We start from the raw sequence: 20373 nt of genomic DNA on the forward strand, positions 1-20373 counted from the left end.
GCCAAAACTTCTAAAAAATTGAACTTTGACTTCAGTTGGGTAAACAAACATCCTCCATATTTGGGGGTTTGCCTCACTGATTCCCTCGATTCACTCTATCAAGCTAATTATCCCCCGATGATGAAACGGTTGGAGCAGGACCTAGTGTCGTGGTCTACTCAAAACCTACCTTGGCTAGGTAGGATTCATTGTATTAAAATGACATGGCAACCTAAGATCTTATAATGATCTTAGTCAGCCGAATAGCGCCTCCGACACCCCCTATTTAAAGGGGAGAGGGCTGAGTGAACCTATGAGAGTGGAGGGACTCAGTGGGACATAGGGATACGAATATGCTGATCTTTAACCTTTATCCTTTGTCTCTTAACCTGTAACTTTTTTATATGTTGTTGCAGTCAAATTATTAGAACCGTATTTCTATAAACAATATATCTCTTTTTTTGTGAATGAGCAAAACAGGAATTTTATATCCTTTAATGTCCTAATATATGCAGGAGGTCTTGTACGGGCATAGTTTTTCTTTTGTTTTGCTTTTTTTATAGATATGCACCTAACCCACTGGTCATTTATTATCGACTGCATTGTTTGTTTGTTTGTTTTTAATGTACCAATCTCTTTTGAAAATTAATAAAATTTATGAGAAACAAAACTAGCAAAACTGAAAATATCAAGGGTTAATATATAAGAAGTAGTAAAAGTGGAAATGTTAAAATACAAAAATAATAATATACTGTAAATATAAAAGCTCCCACAATACGCCTGGTATGTTGAAAAAATAAAATTTTAAACATACGCACAATTCTTGTGAAAAAGAATTAGACACCCAGAAGGAGTTGTCGTAATTGAATGAAAGGCTCAGAGAGACACAGTGGTGTACTGATGGCGCCACCTATCTTTGTAATTTTCTCACTTTCCGGTGTCATAGAAACATGAAATTTGGCACGAGCATTAATTATGTCATAAATAGGAAAAGCTAATGGGTCCCAACTCCATTATTCAATTCTATGCGCAAAAGAATTAGCGTCCACATTTTACGTACATAATCTTAATCTCTCACTTCCCAATGTCATAGAAACATGAAATTTGGCACAAGCATTGATTGTGTCATAAATATGAAAAGTTAATGGGTCCCAACTCGATTATTCAATTCTAAGCGCAAAAGAACTAGCGTCCAAATTTTACGTATGGAATCTAATTCTCTCACTTCCTGATGTCATTTTATATAAAGGAAACGTTGCATGCTTACCTCCACGTGGTGTTTCCTGGGTAACGCAGAGAACTATGCAAAATGGTGAACATATGTTTTTCCTCAGTATCTCTAAAGTAACCACGACTTCATAAGATTTTCTGTGTGAACACCAGATAAACACCAGTACCAAATGAACTCGGGCGAAGCCAGGTATATCAGCTAGTCTATATATATATAAAGACGAAAGCCCTCACTGACTCACTCACTCACTGACTGACTCACTGACTGACTCGCCAAAAGTTCTCCAACTTCACGATGTCGTAAAAACATGAAATTTCGAACAAGCATAGATTATCTCCAAAATAGGAAAAGTAATTGGGTCCCAACTCGATTATTCAATTCAAGCGCAAAAGAATTAGCGTCGAAATTTTACGTACATAATCTAAATCTCTCACTTCCCAATGTCATAGAAACTTAAAATTTGGCACGAGCATTGAATATGTCATAAATAGGAAAAGGTAATGGGTCCCAAGTCGATTATTAAACCTATGCGCAAAAGAATTAGCGTCCAAATTTTATGTACGGAATCTAATTCTCTCACTTCCCGGTGTCATATAAACTCGAAATTTGGCACGAGCATTGATTATGTCATAAATAGGAAACACTAATGGATCCCAACTAGATTATTCAATTCTAAGCGCGAAAGAATTAGCGTCCAAATTTTACGTACGGAATGTAATTTTCTCACTTTCCGGTGTCATAGAAACGTGAAATTTGGCATGAGCATTGATTATGTCATAAATAGGAAAAGCTATTGGGTCCCAACTCGATTATTCAATTCTATGCGCAAAAGAATTAGCGTCCAAATTTTACGTACGGAATGTAATTTTCTGACTTTCCGGTGTAATAGAAACGTGAAATTTGGCACGGGCATTGATTGTGTCATAAATAGGAAAAGTTAATGGGTCCCAACTCGATTATTCAATTCTAAGTGCAAAAGAATTAGCGTCGAAATTTTACGAATGAAATCTAATTATCTCACTTCCTGATGTCATTTTATATAAAGGAAACATCTCATGGTTATCTCCCCGTGGTGTTTCCTGGGTAATGCAGAGAACTATGCAAAATGGTGAACATATGTTTTTCCGGTATCTCTAAAGTAACCACGACTTCATAAGATTTTCCGTGTGAACACCAGATAAACACCAGTACCAAATTAACTCGGGCGAAGCCGGGTATATCAGCTAGTTGATAAATAAAAGGGTTATGACTAACGTAGGGAGAACAATCCAAAAATGATAAAGAAAAAGGCTGCATCCTTAAGGGGTTAAGCGCACATTGTAAAAGCACGGAAAGGATGTTTGTGGCAATATTTGATACGTTTATATGAACCAAAGACAGAAGTGGCTTGAAAAGGAGTTGGAAGTAAAAAGAACAGATCCTTTTCTGGCTTTAGCTAAACAAAAACTACACGTGAAACTGCCCTGATGGCAGTACAATTTAGAAAAAGCATACAGTAAGCACTGTTATTTACTCCCAAAGTGATTCAGTCAGTTTTTATAAATCTAGCAGAAATGATATAAAGAATGGTGCCTAACCACATGATCTGTGCTCCAACCGTAACTAGATTTACTCCCCTCTAACTCATCCGTAAACAATGTGCAGATATTTTGTATGATCTCTGTCTTCTATACTTCCGGTTTTAGTGTCCTGTGTTGGTAGCAACGCAATACTCCTTGGTCTAGTATTAGCGTTTTTTGCACCAATTAATGCTACTTATAGACTAGTGTTATTTTGCCTCCATTAAATGCAGTACTTTTCCATATCACAGTCCTGGGTATAAATAGATCAGTTGTCCCCTGATATATCTATACATGGTTATTAGAGCGCCCCCTTGTTACAATCCTGAGTATAACAGATGATGGAATAGATCTTTGTACTGACCCCTGTAATATCTATACATAGTTATTGGAGTGCCCCCTTGTTACAATTCTGGGTATAAATAGATGATGGGAGAGATCTCTGTACTGACCTTTGATATATCTGTACATAGTTTTTAGTGCACCCCCCTGCTATAGTCCTGGGTATAATCGATGACAGAAGAGATCTCTGTATTAAGCCCAGGTATACATAGTTATTAGAGCACCTCAGCTGTCCTTTTTCTAAAGTGAATAATCCCAATTTTGATAGCCTCTCTGGGTATTGTAGATCATCCATTCAATTTTTTACTTTACATTGCTGGGTTTAGCTGGGTCTAGCTGCTCGGAGGACATCGCCAGAGCAGAGATTGTAGCTCCAGAAAGCTAATTTGCATATTTCCGATGCCTTCTGGGAGGGGTGAAGAGTTGCTGTAAGCTGCAAAGTTGCTGGGTCTAGCTGACAGAGGGACACAGTAGCACATAATGCAGTTAAATGTATTCAAATGTTTGCCTCCCTTCAAATGGCCAGACCACCACATAAAGTATTTAGGTATCAAAATCATAAAATCCTATTCTACTACAACTATTCACATTTAACTATTCCCTGCTACTGGACAAAATTAAATCACACCTCAATTCACTCAATGTCCTTTTGTTTTCCTGGTCAGGAAAGAAAAAGTATATTAAATCCTATATTCTACCACACCATCCTATATGTATTACAGATGGAACCTATCTATATCCTTCAATCCTACTTTTGCACAATCTGACAATATTTTCTCTCTTCAGCTGGAAGAACAGTAAACCCTGGTTACCGCACAGACTTTTGATACGGAAACCTTCCTGTATAGGCATGAGGCATCCCAACTAGAGATGAGCGAGCGTACTCGGAAAAGCACTACTCGCTCGAGTAATTTGCTTTATCCGAGTATCGCTGTGCTCGGGTCTGAAGATTCGGGTGCCGGCACGGAGGTAAGATCTTTCTCTCCCTCTCTCCCGCCCGCTCTCCCCTGCTCCCCGCTGCGACTCACCTGTCAGCCGCATCGGCACCCGAATCTTCAGACCCGAGCACAGCGATACTTGGATAAAGCAAATTACTCGAGCGAGTAGTGCTTTTCCGAGTACGCTCGCTCATGTCTAATCCCAACCCCAGCTCTATTATAAAGCCATTCATCTGTGAAGATGGATTTGTTTGACGAGGATCCAGGAGACCCCTCTACATCTATCTCTTGAAAGATGTCCTGAGCCCAGTGTTGTTTAACATTTTTATAAATGATCTGGAGGCAGGAATTGAGGGGAAGCTGATCAAATTTCCTGACAACACAAAACTAGGAAGGATAGCTAAAACTAGAGAAGAAAGAGAGAGGATTCAAGGAGTAATGCAAGGTCCTACATCTAAGCAAGGAAAATGAAAAGAGCACATACTAAATGGGGAAGAACTGAGCTAACCAGCAGCACATGTAAAAAAGTTATTGCTATACTAATGCTAAACATTTCTAGATCCTTTAACCATTCCTCATAGGACATGATTTGAAGACCAGAAATTAGAACCATCTGGCATGACGTTTTTTTACAAACCCATACTGGCTCTGGTTAATAACTACATTTTTATCCAAGTACCTGCATACAATGCTGTTTAATAATTTGTTCAAAGATCTTTCCCAGTATTGAAGTCAGGCTCACAGGCCTGTAGTTTCCTGGATCCACCTTTTTCCCTTTTTTGAAGATATGGACAACATTTGCCCTTTTCCAATCTTCTGGGACTTCTCCTGTTCTTCAGGAATTTTCAAAGATTATAGCGAGGGGCTCAGCAATTACCTCTGCTGCTTCCTTTAGTATCCTAGGATGTTATTCATCTGAACCTTCGGACTTGAATTCATTCAGTTCTCTCACCATCTCTCTTCTTATAGATTAGCTTGCATTCTTTTATTCCACCAATATCACAGAGAAGATCACCTGATGTTCCATCTACTTTCTGAGAGAAAGCAGATACAAAATAGGAACCTTAAAAGTTCAACCTTCTCAACATCATTCTTAACCAATTCACCATTTTCATCTTGAAAGCATCCAATGGCATCTTTGACTTGTCCTTTGCTTTTGACATACCCCCCAAATCTTTTTTTATTGCTTTTGGCCTCTGTTGCAAGCACCAATTCATTATTAGCTTTAGCTTTTCTGACACTTGCCGTGACCTAATGAAAATGATCAATGAGTGGAACAGCTTGCCACAGGAGATGGTGCATTCTCCTTCAATGGAAGTCTTAAGAGCCTGGACGGACATCTGCCATCTGCCATCTGATGTTATTTATTGAATCCTGCATTGAGAAGGGGGTTGGACCTGATGACTCTTGAGGTCCCTTCCAAGTCTACCATTCATTGATTCTATGAGATCCCTTTTGGGCTCTCACCTTATGGACCTCCTTTGGTACCCTATCACTGATCATAGCCTACTCCAAACTATTAGGTCACTTATGAGAAGTACTGTGAAAGTTTTCTGTGGCTTCCTTTCCTCCTTTAATCCCACCAGATAGATCTACTTATTAGCTCCCCAACGTTTCCTTCCCTTCTACTTAGGCAAAGTACAAAATATTCTACATAATTGAAGGTACTTCAAGCAATCGCCATCACTGACTCTTGTAACACAAAAGATGCTAGTTATGTTAATTTACTTAAAGGGGTTGTCTCGCGGCAAACCTCAAAATTTTACCTTACCCCATTCCCCCTGTCACCCCCCTGGCATAAAATAGCAAAGTAAAGCGGTTTTTAAGCCGCTTGCTACTTACCGATCCGACGAAATAAGGACTTTAAAAAAATCTTCTCCCAAGATGGCCGCCGGTCCTTTCCCAGGGATGCACTGCGGTTTTCTCCCATGGTGCACCGCGGGTCTTCTCCCATGGTGCACCATGGGCTCTGTGCGTTCCATTGCCGATTCCAGCCTCCTGATTGGCTGGAATCGGCACACGTGACGGGGAGGAGCTACGAGATGATGCGTAGAAGGGGCGGAGCCAGAACGCCGCTCGTGCCTGGACTGAGCAGAAGGGGAGAAGACCGCACAGCGCAAGCGCGTCTAAAAAAGCAAGAAGACATCAGAATTAGACGGATCCATAGCGACGGGGACGCTAGCAACGGAGCAGGTAAGTGAATAACTTCTGTATGGCTCATATTTAATGCACGATGTATATTACAAAGTGCATTAATATGGCCATACAGAAGTGTATAACCCCACTTGCTGCCGTGAGACAACCCCTTTAATGTTAAACCCATGGTCCATACTACTAATTTTCTGTAAGATCGTGTGTGATGATGTTTAAGATTTTGTACCTAGAGTCGTTTGGCCATCGGCCATTTTGTTCCATTTTACTTATATTAAGCCTATATCCAGCAATCTATTTGGTATCTACTATATAATCCCTGAATAGGTGGAAAGAATCGACAGGTTTAGCAGCTTTTCTCCCCAGCCTGTTGATATGTGCATGCAGGAAAAGCATTCTCTCACCTGAACAAGGGCTATGCTATGATCTAAATAACCCCCCATTCTTTCTCTCCCACCTGTACTTGTTGGGTGGTATTAGCATGATGATACAGACCATGCACGTGTTATTTAAGTTTTAGGAAAACCGATCTTTCATTAATTTCCTCTTCCAAACAAGCTGAGGCCGAAAGAATTCATAATGGGGGAATCTTTAATAAGTATATTTGGTCGTGTGAAGGTCCTAGCCGGATATGAATTAGATTTTCAAAATTGGGTGTCCCAGCCATACAAAACGCATCCACTTGCGGTGCGTTAAGCGCTCAGGAACCCTCTCAAATTATGTAACCCCATACCTGGTTGTGATTGCAGCTGTGTGTTTGGTATGCACATGCAGATAAAATCATAACCAGAAATATGGCTGGCATATCGTCCCGATCAGAGGCCCCCCCGCCAAGATATGACGAAAAATCAATAATTATGATTCCTCAGAGTTCCTACAAGTCCAACCCTCTATTCTCTGTATGACCTCAGAGGGGGCGGGGAGTAGGTGTGTACTAGGGACCCTTTAAAATGTGGGGCTCCTCAGGTCCCTTTTGTCGATCCACGGAGCTATACAGCGGTATATGGACTTCCCTATGTTCTGGCACTCTGCCACCCAGACCCTTTTGGGCCGTGTATCCCAAAATCTGGTAACTTTCTTTTAATTTCTCCCATTTTATTTTAAATCTTCTGAGTGTGTATTCATACTGTATTCCTTATTCTCCCATGTAACAATCTTTTTCTTTGTATACCTTTGTATATTTTGTATATATTGCACTGCTAGACCCTTTTCTAGAATAAATCTACAATTTATCAGTTCAAGACATGTCTGTTTTAACAATGAACCATAATACTCCGAAGATTGTGTTAATAATTCATAGATCAGGTCCAATGCTCGTGAACATTGGTGGTGGAAGCTGTGTATGGGCATTGTAGAGCGCTGGGGTGCGTTATAACGGATCAGGTGGTGATTTGAGCTTTCGCTTTGCATGCGTGCAGGAGCCCCAAGGAAGCTAGGTACAAATCAGCCTGTATTCTAACGACTTCATGCTTACAATACCGCTAGAGTGATCGAGGACTGAAGCGGGATCGATAGGTATCGTCCCCCCTCTCCTGTGTCCGGTACGTGACATCGTGCATTCAGGGAAATGTAAAAGCTCTTCTCTAACAAATTCAATTCCCTAACAGAACCTTCTTGCCAAGAAACGTCTACGTTATTCCGTTCACTACCTGATGAGCTGATATCCAGAATATACTCTGGCCTTTTTATCAATACCTCTACTAAACCTAGCTACTTGCTTGCCTGGTAAAAGAAGGTGGGTATTTTCTTTTGAAAAGTAGATACTACCTTTATTCTCAAGAACTCCCATGGTTCCTCCAGATGCGTACGGACACAAGAGAACTCCTACAAAATCCTCACGCTCGTGCAACACACCAGGTTTTTTGTACAAACTAAATTTATCTCCCTCCAACATATGCAGCACCCTACTTAGTTCCATCTGACATATCTGGATTGACTGTCCCAAGATTCAAGACTTTTGGAAGGAAGTTTCCGATCGTATTAAACAAGTCACTAGTAAACATTTCCCAATCACAGCCCCTCTTATTCTCCTTTGGGCCCCTCTAAAATCTTTTCACCCTAAAAAGGTGATTTAGCCACCATCACAGCTGCCAAAGTGCTTGTTCTGATGCTGTGGAGTAATAGTGAACCCTACTTTTCCAAACTCTTAATTAGCAAGTTGGATACAAATTGCAGATTGGAAGAATTAACCACCTGGGAAGCTAGAAGACATCCTGATTTCGTTCATTCTTAAGAGTCCTTGGAAACATTTTCAGAGTGAAAATAGTACTGGCCCTAGCTCCTCAACTAGGACCGCTATGTAATGAAACTCACTCTATTTTGTCTCACTCTCACTGTCCATTCGAATGTTTAAGACGTGCTACATAGCAGATCTGATAGGTGATCTTCACTGAATTTACAAATTTGGGAACATTTTAAAAAGTTCCTTGTTTTCCTTTTCTGTTATCTGCACCATAAAAGCAAGTAACTTCAGACCTTTGAGATAAGATTGTTGTTATGCCAACCTCAGATGTTTCTCTGTGGTATGCTATGAATGATGTATTCTTCCATTTACCACAGTATGTTCACTTTTGTTCTCAATAAAGAAATTTGCAAAAAGAAAAAAAAAAGAATCACTAGGATCAGTTAAAGCATTCCAAAGTTACTACAAGTAAAATTACATATCAGAATTGAAAAATTGGGCCTGGATGCCATTTTTTGGGTGTAATAATATTACATGTTATATCACTAATTACTTCAGAAGGGTCGGTGTCTCGGTGATCTGGGGGTTATTCTGATTGCAGGATTTGGAATCTAAAAATTTGCTTCTGACACAAGTCATTTTTCAGTGTTGCACACTGTTACGATGTTAAAAGAACATTCAGAAGGTGCAAGAGGCAAAAGGAGAATTGCTATGTGCCTGTGATGACAGAAAGCAGAGAAAGAAGCTCTTAAGATGGAGACTAGCAGCAACAACAAAGTAAAAAGCAAGGAAGAAGTTAGAAAGTATTGAGAAAGAAGAACAGGTGGAAAATAATAACAATGTGTGCTATTATTATTGGGATGAGGATCAGGGCTGGACCCCTTATCCTATACTAGTTGTTATACAATATTGGAGATATGAGAGTTATTATTAATTTTTCAACATACCTTAATAAGATGATGGTTCATGTACTGGGAATTCAGTGGATAGCCTGAAAGAAATTAAGTATTTTCATTTTACTGAAAATGTATCACTCGATCTTTAACCCCTTACTGCTGCAGCCCTTTTTGCTTTTTTATTTTAATTTTCCCACCCTTATCTATATATATAAAATTGAATGTATGTCTGTCTGCGTGCGTGTCTGCGTGCGTGCGTGCGTGCGTGTCTGTTTGTCCTTTATGCGCTACTACACCATTCATCCGATCGCCATGAAACTTTGGGAAGTTGTTGAGTACACTCCTGGGAAGATTATAGGTATAGTACAAATATCCTACGATAAATGGCGCGCGAGCGTCGTCGAAAGTTACGCCCCCCCCCCCCACGTAGATCGAATAAGTAAGCCACCTGCTATTGTGATGTCATCACTGATGTCATCAACATCGGACGCCCTTGAACATGCCCCAACATCTATATATATAAAATTGAATGTATGTCTGTCTGCGTGCGTGTCTGCGTGCGTGCGTGCGTGCGTGTCTGTTTGTCCTTTATGCGCTACTACACCATTCATCCGATCGCCATGAAACTTTGGGAAGTTGTTGAGTACACTCCTGGGAAGATTATAGGTATAGTACAAATATCCTACGATAAATGGCGCGCGAGCGTCGTCGAAAGTTACGCCCCCCCCCCCCACGTAGATCGAATAAGTAAGCCACCTGCTATTGTGATGTCATCACTGATGTCATCAACATCGGACGCCCTTGAACATGCCCCAACATGTTCTATAAAGCTGCATTGTGATGTCATTAAGGCTCTATTATGACACGTACAGCTTGGAACCACTAGAGCACGCCAGCCAATTACTATTGGAGTTGGAAGTGGGTAAACAAGTACTAGGATATCTTCCTAAGAAGCCACAGCAGCCGGATAAATTGTATGTTCCACCCAACGGCTATTTTATTCAGCCCGCAAGGGGGAAGCAGCGGCCTACAAAATCTAATTCTCTCATTTCCTGATGTCATAGATAGATAGATAGATAGATAGATAGATAGATAGATAGATAGATAGACTGTATGCAATAACCCTGATAGATAGATAGATAGATAGATAGACTGTATGCAATGACACGTACAGCTTGAAACCATAAATACTAGAGCACGCCAGCCATTTACAGTCAGTCTCCATTGGAGTTGGAAGTGGGCAAACATGTACTAGGCCAGTGATGGCGAACCTTTTAGGGACCGAGTGCCCAAACTACAAATGTATCGCAAAGTGCCAACACGTCAGGGGGCGGGGCTTATCACAACATATGATTTTACCCCCGTCGTTCTAAAAAGGACAAGGCTGTTTCAGATTAGACCGGGTGCAGATTCTGACTGCTTTTTGGACGCGGAAATACTGCAGAATGTCCTCAGCGGAGATTTCTGTGGAAAATTCTGCAGCATTTCCGCATCTAAAAAGCAGTCAAAATCTGCACCCGGTCTATTCTGAAAGAGCCCTGCCCATTTCTGCCACATGTACACATACCCCAGCGGTAATAGTGACACCTTCACCCCAGCGATAATAGTGACATCCCACAGCAGTAATAATAGTGACACTCCCCCCATTAGTAATAAGAGTGACATACCCCAGCGGTCCCCCAGCAGTAATAATGCCCGCTCCCCCCCCCCCCCAGCGGTTCCCCCAGCAGTCATAATACCCCCCCCCCAGTGGTCCACCAGCAGTCACAATGCCACCCCCAGCTGTCCGCCAGCAATAATAATGCCCCCCTCCCCCCAAGCGGTTCCCCCAGCAGTCATAATGGCTCCCCCCCAGCGGTTCTCCTGGCAGTCATCATGCCCCCCTTCCCCCACAGAGATTTTCTTGGCAGTCACCATGCCCCCCCTCCCCCCAACGATTCTCCCAGCAGTCATGCCTCCGCTCCCCCACCAGCGATTCTCCCAGCAGTCAGAATGTCTCCCCCCCCCAGCGATTCTCCCAGCAGTCAGAATGTCTCCCATCCCCCCCCCCCAGCGATTCTCCCAGCAGTCAGAATGTCTCCCATCCCCCCCAGCGATTATCCCAGCAGTCAGAATGTCTCCCACCCCCCCCCCAGCAATTCTCCCAGCAGTAAGAATGTCTCCCCCTCCCCCCCCAGCAATTCTCCCAGCAGTAAGAATGTCTCCCCCCCCCCAGCGATTCTCACACAACGGCTATTTTATTCAGCCTGGAAGGGGGAAGCAGCGGCCTACAAAACCTCAGTGGTCGCTGCTGCCGTCATCTAGATATATAAAAACGAAGTATGTATGTATGTCTGTCTTCGCAGCAACGCGCAGGTAGGTAGGTTCAGTTCTTGGAGGTTGGGGAATGCTTATGGGCAAGGCCTTATGTCTCATCCCAACTTAATTCTCTCACTTCCCAATGTCATAGAAACTTGAAATTTGGCACGAGCATTGATTATGTCATAAATAGGAAAAGTTAATGGGTCCCAACTCGATTATTCAATTCAAAGCGCCAAAGAATTAGCGTTCAAATTTTACGTACGGAATCTAATTCTCTCATTTCCTGATGTCATAGATAGATAGATAGATAGACTGTATGCAATAACCCTGATAGATAGATAGATAGATAGATAGATAGATAGATAGATAGATAGATAGATAGACTGTATGCAATAACCCTGATAGATAGATAGATAGATAGATAGATAGATAGATAGATAGATAGATAGATAGATAGATAGATAGACTGTATGCAATGACACGTACAGCTTGAAACCATAAATACTAGAGCACGCCAGCCATTTACAGTCAGTCTCCATTGGAGTTGGAAGTGGGCAAACATGTACTAGGCTATCTTCCCAAGAAGCCACAGCAGCCGGATAAATTGGATGTTCCACACAACGGCTATTTTATTCAGCCTGCAAGGGGGAAGCAGCGGCCTACAAAACCTCAGTGGTCGCTGCTGCCGTCATCTAGATATATAAAAACGAATGTATGTATGTATGTCTGTCTTCGCAGCAACGCGCGACGGGTACGCTAGTGTTCTATAAAGCTGCATTGTGATGTCATTAAGGCTCTATTATGACACGTACAGCTTGGAACCACTAGAGCACGCCAGCCAATTACTATTGGAGTTGGAAGTGGGTAAACAAGTACTAGGATATCTTCCTAAGAAGCCACAGCAGCCGGATAAATTGTATGTTCCACCCAACGGCTATTTTATTCAGCCCGCAAGGGGGAAGCAGCGGCCTACAAAATCTAATTCTCTCATTTCCTGATGTCATAGATAGATAGATAGATAGATAGATAGATAGATAGATAGATAGATAGATAGATAGACTGTATGCAATAACCCTGATAGATAGATAGATAGATAGATAGACTGTATGCAATGACACGTACAGCTTGAAACCATAAATACTAGAGCACGCCAGCCATTTACAGTCAGTCTCCATTGGAGTTGGAAGTGGGCAAACATGTACTAGGCCAGTGATGGCGAACCTTTTAGGGACCGAGTGCCCAAACTACAAATGTATCGCAAAGTGCCAACACGTCAGGGGGCGGGGCTTATCACAACATATGATTTTACCCCCGTCGTTCTAAAAAGGACAAGGCTGTTTCAGATTAGACCGGGTGCAGATTCTGACTGCTTTTTGGACGCGGAAATACTGCAGAATGTCCTCAGCGGAGATTTCTGTGGAAAATTCTGCAGCATTTCCGCATCTAAAAAGCAGTCAAAATCTGCACCCGGTCTATTCTGAAAGAGCCCTGCCCATTTCTGCCACATGTACACATACCCCAGCGGTAATAGTGACACCTTCACCCCAGCGATAATAGTGACATCCCACAGCAGTAATAATAGTGACACTCCCCCCATTAGTAATAAGAGTGACATACCCCAGCGGTCCCCCAGCAGTAATAATGCCCGCTCCCCCCCCCCCCCAGCGGTTCCCCCAGCAGTCATAATACCCCCCCCCCAGTGGTCCACCAGCAGTCACAATGCCACCCCCAGCTGTCCGCCAGCAATAATAATGCCCCCCTCCCCCCAAGCGGTTCCCCCAGCAGTCATAATGGCTCCCCCCCAGCGGTTCTCCTGGCAGTCATCATGCCCCCCTTCCCCCACAGAGATTTTCTTGGCAGTCACCATGCCCCCCCTCCCCCCAACGATTCTCCCAGCAGTCATGCCTCCGCTCCCCCACCAGCGATTCTCCCAGCAGTCAGAATGTCTCCCCCCCCCAGCGATTCTCCCAGCAGTCAGAATGTCTCCCATCCCCCCCCCCCAGCGATTCTCCCAGCAGTCAGAATGTCTCCCATCCCCCCCAGCGATTATCCCAGCAGTCAGAATGTCTCCCACCCCCCCCCCCAGCAATTCTCCCAGCAGTAAGAATGTCTCCCCCTCCCCCCCCAGCAATTCTCCCAGCAGTAAGAATGTCTCCCCCCCCCCAGCGATTCTCACACAACGGCTATTTTATTCAGCCTGGAAGGGGGAAGCAGCGGCCTACAAAACCTCAGTGGTCGCTGCTGCCGTCATCTAGATATATAAAAACGAAGTATGTATGTATGTCTGTCTTCGCAGCAACGCGCAGGTAGGTAGGTTCAGTTCTTGGAGGTTGGGGAATGCTTATGGGCAAGGCCTTATGTCTCATCCCAACTTAATTCTCTCACTTCCCAATGTCATAGAAACTTGAAATTTGGCACGAGCATTGATTATGTCATAAATAGGAAAAGTTAATGGGTCCCAACTCGATTATTCAATTCAAAGCGCCAAAGAATTAGCGTTCAAATTTTACGTACGGAATCTAATTCTCTCATTTCCTGATGTCATAGATAGATAGATAGATAGACTGTATGCAATAACCCTGATAGATAGATAGATAGATAGATAGATAGATAGATAGATAGATAGATAGATAGATAGACTGTATGCAATAACCCTGATAGATAGATAGATAGATAGATAGATAGATAGATAGATAGATAGATAGATAGATAGACTGTATGCAATGACACGTACAGCTTGAAACCATAAATACTAGAGCACGCCAGCCATTTACAGTCAGTCTCCATTGGAGTTGGAAGTGGGCAAACATGTACTAGGCTATCTTCCCAAGAAGCCACAGCAGCCGGATAAATTGGATGTTCCACACAACGGCTATTTTATTCAGCCTGCAAGGGGGAAGCAGCGGCCTACAAAACCTCAGTGGTCGCTGCTGCCGTCATCTAGATATATAAAAACGAATGTATGTATGTATGTCTGTCTTCGCAGCAACGCGCGACGGGTACGCTAGTTTAATTATAAATTTTATAGTTTTTATTGGTATCATTTAGCATACCCTGTGATGTGTTGGTAACTTTTATCAATTATTAAGTGGAGTGAAATGGAAAAGCTCAATTTTGTCATTTTTTAAGGAAGAGGGAATAGGTTGTTTTTATGTTGTTTATGGTGGAGTAAAAATGACATGTTGCCTTTCTTCTGCGGATCAGTATGACTATGGCAATACCAAATTTATATAGATATTTAGTTTTTTATGCTGTACTAATAAAAAAAAAACGTGTATTTTTTTTTTTTGAATTGTTGTCACCATTTTTTTCAACTTCCATAACTTATTTTTATTTTTCCATCAGTGCAGGTGTGTGAGGGGTTGTTTTTTTTTGCAAGTCAATCTGTAAATTTTATTGCTACCATATTTCATACTGAAACTTTTAAAAACTTGCTATTTTTTAAATTTACTAATTAAAATTGCGATTGGGTGTCAGCTGTAAAGAAAGACAGCTGACAGTGACTGTGTATAGGGAAGGTTCGGCTCACTCTATACATCGAATACAGATGTTAAGAAGGGGTTAAAAAAAAATTTTCAGACTGAAACTATTAATGACCAATCCTTAGTACAGCAGTTTGGCAAGGGTTCGTTATTTAGGACCCCTGCGATCAGCTTGTTAAAAAATAAAATGCTCAGAATGCTATCTGTAGTGCAGTGGCCTGGTTTGGTATTGCAGCTCTCTCCCATTCACTGGTGAACTAGAATGGGATCCCAAGCCCCAATTTCTCCTTACTGCAAGACTTTACTGAGGATGAGCTTTATTCGGCTTCTCCTATTAAGTCCCATAGAGTTGAATGGAATGGCTGCAAGGATGTGGAACAGACCACATTCTTGTGACATCCTGTAGATAATACTGGGAATACTCTTAAGGCTTTAGAGCTGCAATCTCCTAGTATGCATTGCTTATTAAATGAAATGTGAATGCAGCTGTAGACTATATTATAATGTGTAACTCAGGATTAGCGCAGCCAAAGGCTGTTATGACAGGGCAACGTTTTGGCCTACATTAAAAAAATGCACCAAAAACTCCCTTTGAAAAAACACGTGTTTAAAAAAACGCACAATTTCCATTTTTAATCAATGTACATTATTCTCTGAGATGCCATATGCAAAATGCATGCACGATTTTTCATAAGCATGCGCATTTTGATATGTATTTTTCAAGTGCACTTTTGGTGTGTTTTTTAACCCAGATCAAAAACTGTAGTGTGTAATAGCACCCCAGATAACGTAATGTATTTATGGAGGTACACAAATTTTAATGTAGATTACATTGAGATTAAAAATGAAAATGATGTTCAGTGGTGAACAAACACATACTGTAACAGTGATCACTTCTGGATCATTGGTGCAGTAATACAAAAGGAAGTGTACATATCAGGTACATGCAGATTGGCCCAATAGATACTTGTAGGCAACCTAGATGCTCTCAATTGAAGCCATTAGAGACGAGCGAGCCTACTCGGCCACGCCCCTTTTTCGCCCGAGTACCGCGATTTTCGAGTACTTCCGTACTCGGGCGAAAAAGATTCGGGGGGCGCCGTGGGTGAGTGGGGGGTTGCAGCGGGGAGTGGGGGGGGGAGAGGGAGAGAGAGAGAGGGCTTCCCCCTGTTCCCCGCTGCTACCCCCCTTCTGGTTGGAATTTTTGAGGAGGTTAGTGTGTTTCCTGCTCCTTATGGAGAAGGCTTGTGATATGTATTCTTGTGCACATTTTTGTGTGGAATGCTCTATTTAGAAGCATTTGGGTGAAGAAAATATGCACTTGGTCTTTCAATGAAAAGAAAATCATATTGCTAGAAATCTGAGCCTTAACCCTTTAATGCCACAGGATATAAGCTTATTTCCTGGCTGGGTGGTATTTAATACAACAGGACATAAACTTACATCCTTTGGATGTCATGGGCTCTAAAGCTAAGCACATGCCATCCCACAGCAGAAGCTGACAGTCACTGACAGCCAACCTCCAGCTGCAACAGCGGGGATTAGTGAGAACACAAATAGCTGCTGTTAACCCCTTACACGATTTATTAAAGGGGTTCTGACATTAAAAAAAAAAAAAATTTTACTCACCTTGCCTGGCTAGGACCGATCGTCAGGCATGTCCCCTCCAGCCGGCATCTTTTTCTGTGGCTTGTAGAAGCAGAGCAGGAGCGGTCAAAATGACCGCTCCTGCTCTGTTCCGTCCGTCAGTCACTTCCGAGGTGAACGGACGGGCAGCCCACAGCAAGCACGTCACAAGCAGTGCTTGCTGTGGGCGGCCCGTCCGTCCTGGCTGAACCCCGAGATTCTGCGTGTGCACAGTGGAGATGCGGCCCGTCCTGACTCCTGTCAGAGGGCACCTCTCCACTGCGCATGCGCGCGATCCCGGAGCGGCGTGGCTCGTGGAGGAAGAAGAGGAAGAGCAGCGTCTGCTGGGAGATGACCCCCCTGCTGACAACAACAACTGAAGAAAAGGTAAGTATTATGCTTTTATGTTTTAGCAGCCATTAAACCATGGGTTCCCTGGGTCCATTAGGCAGACCAGGGAACAATGGCTGCTAAAGCATAAAAACATTATTCATGTCAGAACCCCTTTAATGTACATGCTTGTCAGGGAGAGAGATGGGGGACCCCTGTCGCCAATTAGTCATGGATCGACTACTTCGACCGCTCTTGCCGCTATGACTGCTTGTCAGGCAGAGCCTCAATCTATCACTCTAGCAGGGTTGCAAGTGTGGAGTCGTTAGAATACATTGGATTTATACTCAGCTTTCCCAGGCTCCAGCATGCATGCAGAAAGAATGCTCAAATCAGCCCCTGGTCGGTCTAACGCCTCCAGCACTCTACAATACCCCTACAGACTCGCTACGACTACCCGATTTTAAAGGTAAGCTGGAACCCTGGCTATGAATTATGAACAAAATCTTCAAAGTTATGTTTGTCTAAAAACAGACAAGTTTTGACTAATAAATTGCAGAATAATTCTAAAGATTAGCAGTGCTAAATATATTTATAAGTATACAAAAAAATACTGAAAAAGATCTTACAAGGGAGGTAAGGTTTACAGGCATACACAACATACAGCAATTTAAAACAAAGCAAGGAGAAAATAAAGAAATATACCAGATTTGCAATATTTGCCCAAGGTTCTGTTTGTGTGAAGTCACTGAAGCAAATGGGAATTCCTTACACTGTAACATATCTCTAAAGTCTAACAACTGGGTCTCTGTGAGCCACTGGTTCTTAAAGGTTTCCTCTGAACACACCTTCCCCCACCCTCTCTGAGGTCATGCAAGGAGGAGTAGGGGTAGAGGCGTAGTTACCTGGAAAAAACATAATTCCCCATTTTGGCCATATCTCCGCAATAGATCCTCCGATCAGGAATATATACCGGGATATTTCTGGTCATGACTTTATCTATTCAGTGATATTAAAGGGGTTGTCCCGCGATAACAAGTGGGGTTATGCACTTCTGTATGGCCATATTAATGCACTTTGTAATATACATCGTGCATTAAATATGAGCCATACAGAAGTTATTCACTTACCTGCTCCGTTGCTGGCATCCCCGTCGCCATGGTGCCGTCTAATTTCAGCGTCTAATCGCCCGATTAGACGCGCTTGCGCAGATGGGTCTGGGGATATAGGATCCCAGTTGACACCTCCATCTGTAATTGGGACACTTAGTAATCCCTGGTAACATCTACAGTCTCCCCCTTATTATACTATCTGATATACTGGATGATAGGAGAATTGGTTTAAATCAATTCCCCTCACCAGTTTAGAAGGGAGAGAGAGACTATATATTATATGGAGTTCCTAATGGGCTATATAAGATTTCTTTCTTAAAGGGAGTATCTAGACTTTAGGAAAGCAATCATTAAATATACGAGACCTCCTAGTTTTATCATTATATCAGCATAGATATATTCTATCACTTTATATCGCACAAAAATTTTCTTTTCTTTTTATCGAAATAAATTAATAAAAGTTATATTTTATTCTCTTGTGGTTCCCTACGGTGAAATATTTTTGGGTACATTTGACTATATTGTAAAACTTTTATTTTTTCTTATGATCGTAGGGAGAGAAAACGCATCAATTCTGCCATAGATTTTTGGGGGTTTTTTTTAGAGCGGTAATTATGCAGCATAAATGACACACTACATTTTTTTCTGCGGGACGGTATGGTTACAACGATACCAAAACTCTTATTTTTTTTAGGTTTTTCCACTTTTCCACAATAAAAGCCCTTTTTTTGGAAATTATTATTTTTTTCTAAACTCGCTGCATTCAAAGTCTTGTAACTTTTTTATTTTTCCATGGACGGAGCTCTGTGAGGACTTATTTTTTGTGAGACGAGCTGTAGTTTTTATTGGTACCCTTTTGAGGTACATACGTTTTTTTTATCACTTTTATTGCGTTTTTTGGGATGCAAAATGCTAAAAATTAGCATTTTGCCTCTTTTTTTTTAGCGTTTTTTTAAACCCTTTTTGCCGTGCAGGATAAATAGCATGTTCAATGTATTGTACGCATTGTTATGGACTCGTCAATACCAAATATGTGTGATTTTTATTTTTTTTACACCATTTATGTCCCTCTGTGGGACTTTCACCACAGCACTGCAGATCGCTGCGATAAGGCATGGCAGGACTTCTCTCCTGCCATACCTTATCACTTATTACAGCGATCTTAGGCTATGGCAATACAGGACGCCGGTATCTGACGTCACAGATGGAGTCACAGAGGGAGCACGCTCCCTCTGTGAACCCTTTCCCTGCTGCGATCTACTTAGATTGCGGCAGGGAGGGGGTTAACGGCGGGTGGGCGCAACTCTGATGCCCCCCGCCATCGCAGCGGGACGCCAGCTATCACTGACAGCCGGCTCCCGCTGCGGGATAGCGCGAGATCTGCTATGATCTCGCACTATCCCTATGATGTAAGGGTACGTCATTTTGCAGGAAGTACCCCGCTCCAATGACGTACTCTTATGTCATGGGACAGGAAGGGGTTAACATAGCCCTGTCACTGCCTTAATTCTATGTCCAACTGAACAAAGTACTTCCTAAGGCCACATGGTCATCAAAGACCTGGCGGTTGTGAGGGTGGGGGAAATTAAGGTTGAGAATGTATTTCAGATTTCCCAGTATCCTGAATGGCAGCTGATGGGCAGCCGGTTGATACTGTATCAATCCTTATACCACAATCCTGGCAAGTAGAAGGTTTACAGAGGAAGCGTGCTCCCACTGTGATGTCATTGGCCCTTCAAAATGCAATTGTGGAGGGCAGATGGGTTGCCAAGGAGTCCGGGCCTGCCATGGCCTGTAATCGCTATTGTAAGCAATAATGTATGGCAGTACAGAAGTACTATAATGCATTATCACATTGATCATAGCTTTTGTGGTTCAAGTTCCCTACATGGACATAACAAACTGTAGAAAAATAGTTTAAAAAAAACACGTAAAAAATAGAAATAAAAAACCCAGTGCACTTTCTCCTCTTTGTATAAAAAAACACCCAAACAATATATGTTGTATCATTGTATCTGTAATGACCTGTACAATATTTTGAACACACTATGTAACCTGCATGTCAAAATCTGTAAAGAAAATGGAGACAAAATGCTTATTTTGTTTATTTCTCCTCTGAAAAAATAATACAATAAAAGTGATCAAAAAATCAGTATGTACGCCAATAAAGTACCAAGGAGGTGATAGGGGGGTTGAAACAGTCTGAACTAGATGGACATTGCCTTCATTCAGCCTGACATACTA

General features: G+C 42.2%; 1 protein-coding gene across 4 annotated transcripts in view; it reads right to left on the reverse strand.

Annotated features, from left to right (window-relative positions):
• The window catches only part of COL15A1 (collagen type XV alpha 1 chain), a 638286-nt gene that overhangs the window by 101996 nt on the left and 515917 nt on the right, over positions 1 to 20373 (reverse strand). For all 4 annotated transcript variants that reach the window (XM_066579143.1, XM_066579144.1, XM_066579146.1 and 1 more), the window contains exon 30: positions 9330 to 9373. In XM_066579143.1, coding sequence (XP_066435240.1) covers positions 9330 to 9373 — 44 coding nt within the window. The remainder of the gene's footprint in view (positions 1 to 9329; positions 9374 to 20373) is intronic.

This window comes from Eleutherodactylus coqui, chromosome 9 (assembly GCF_035609145.1).
Source record: "Eleutherodactylus coqui strain aEleCoq1 chromosome 9, aEleCoq1.hap1, whole genome shotgun sequence".
NCBI lineage: Eukaryota > Metazoa > Chordata > Amphibia > Anura > Eleutherodactylidae > Eleutherodactylus > Eleutherodactylus coqui.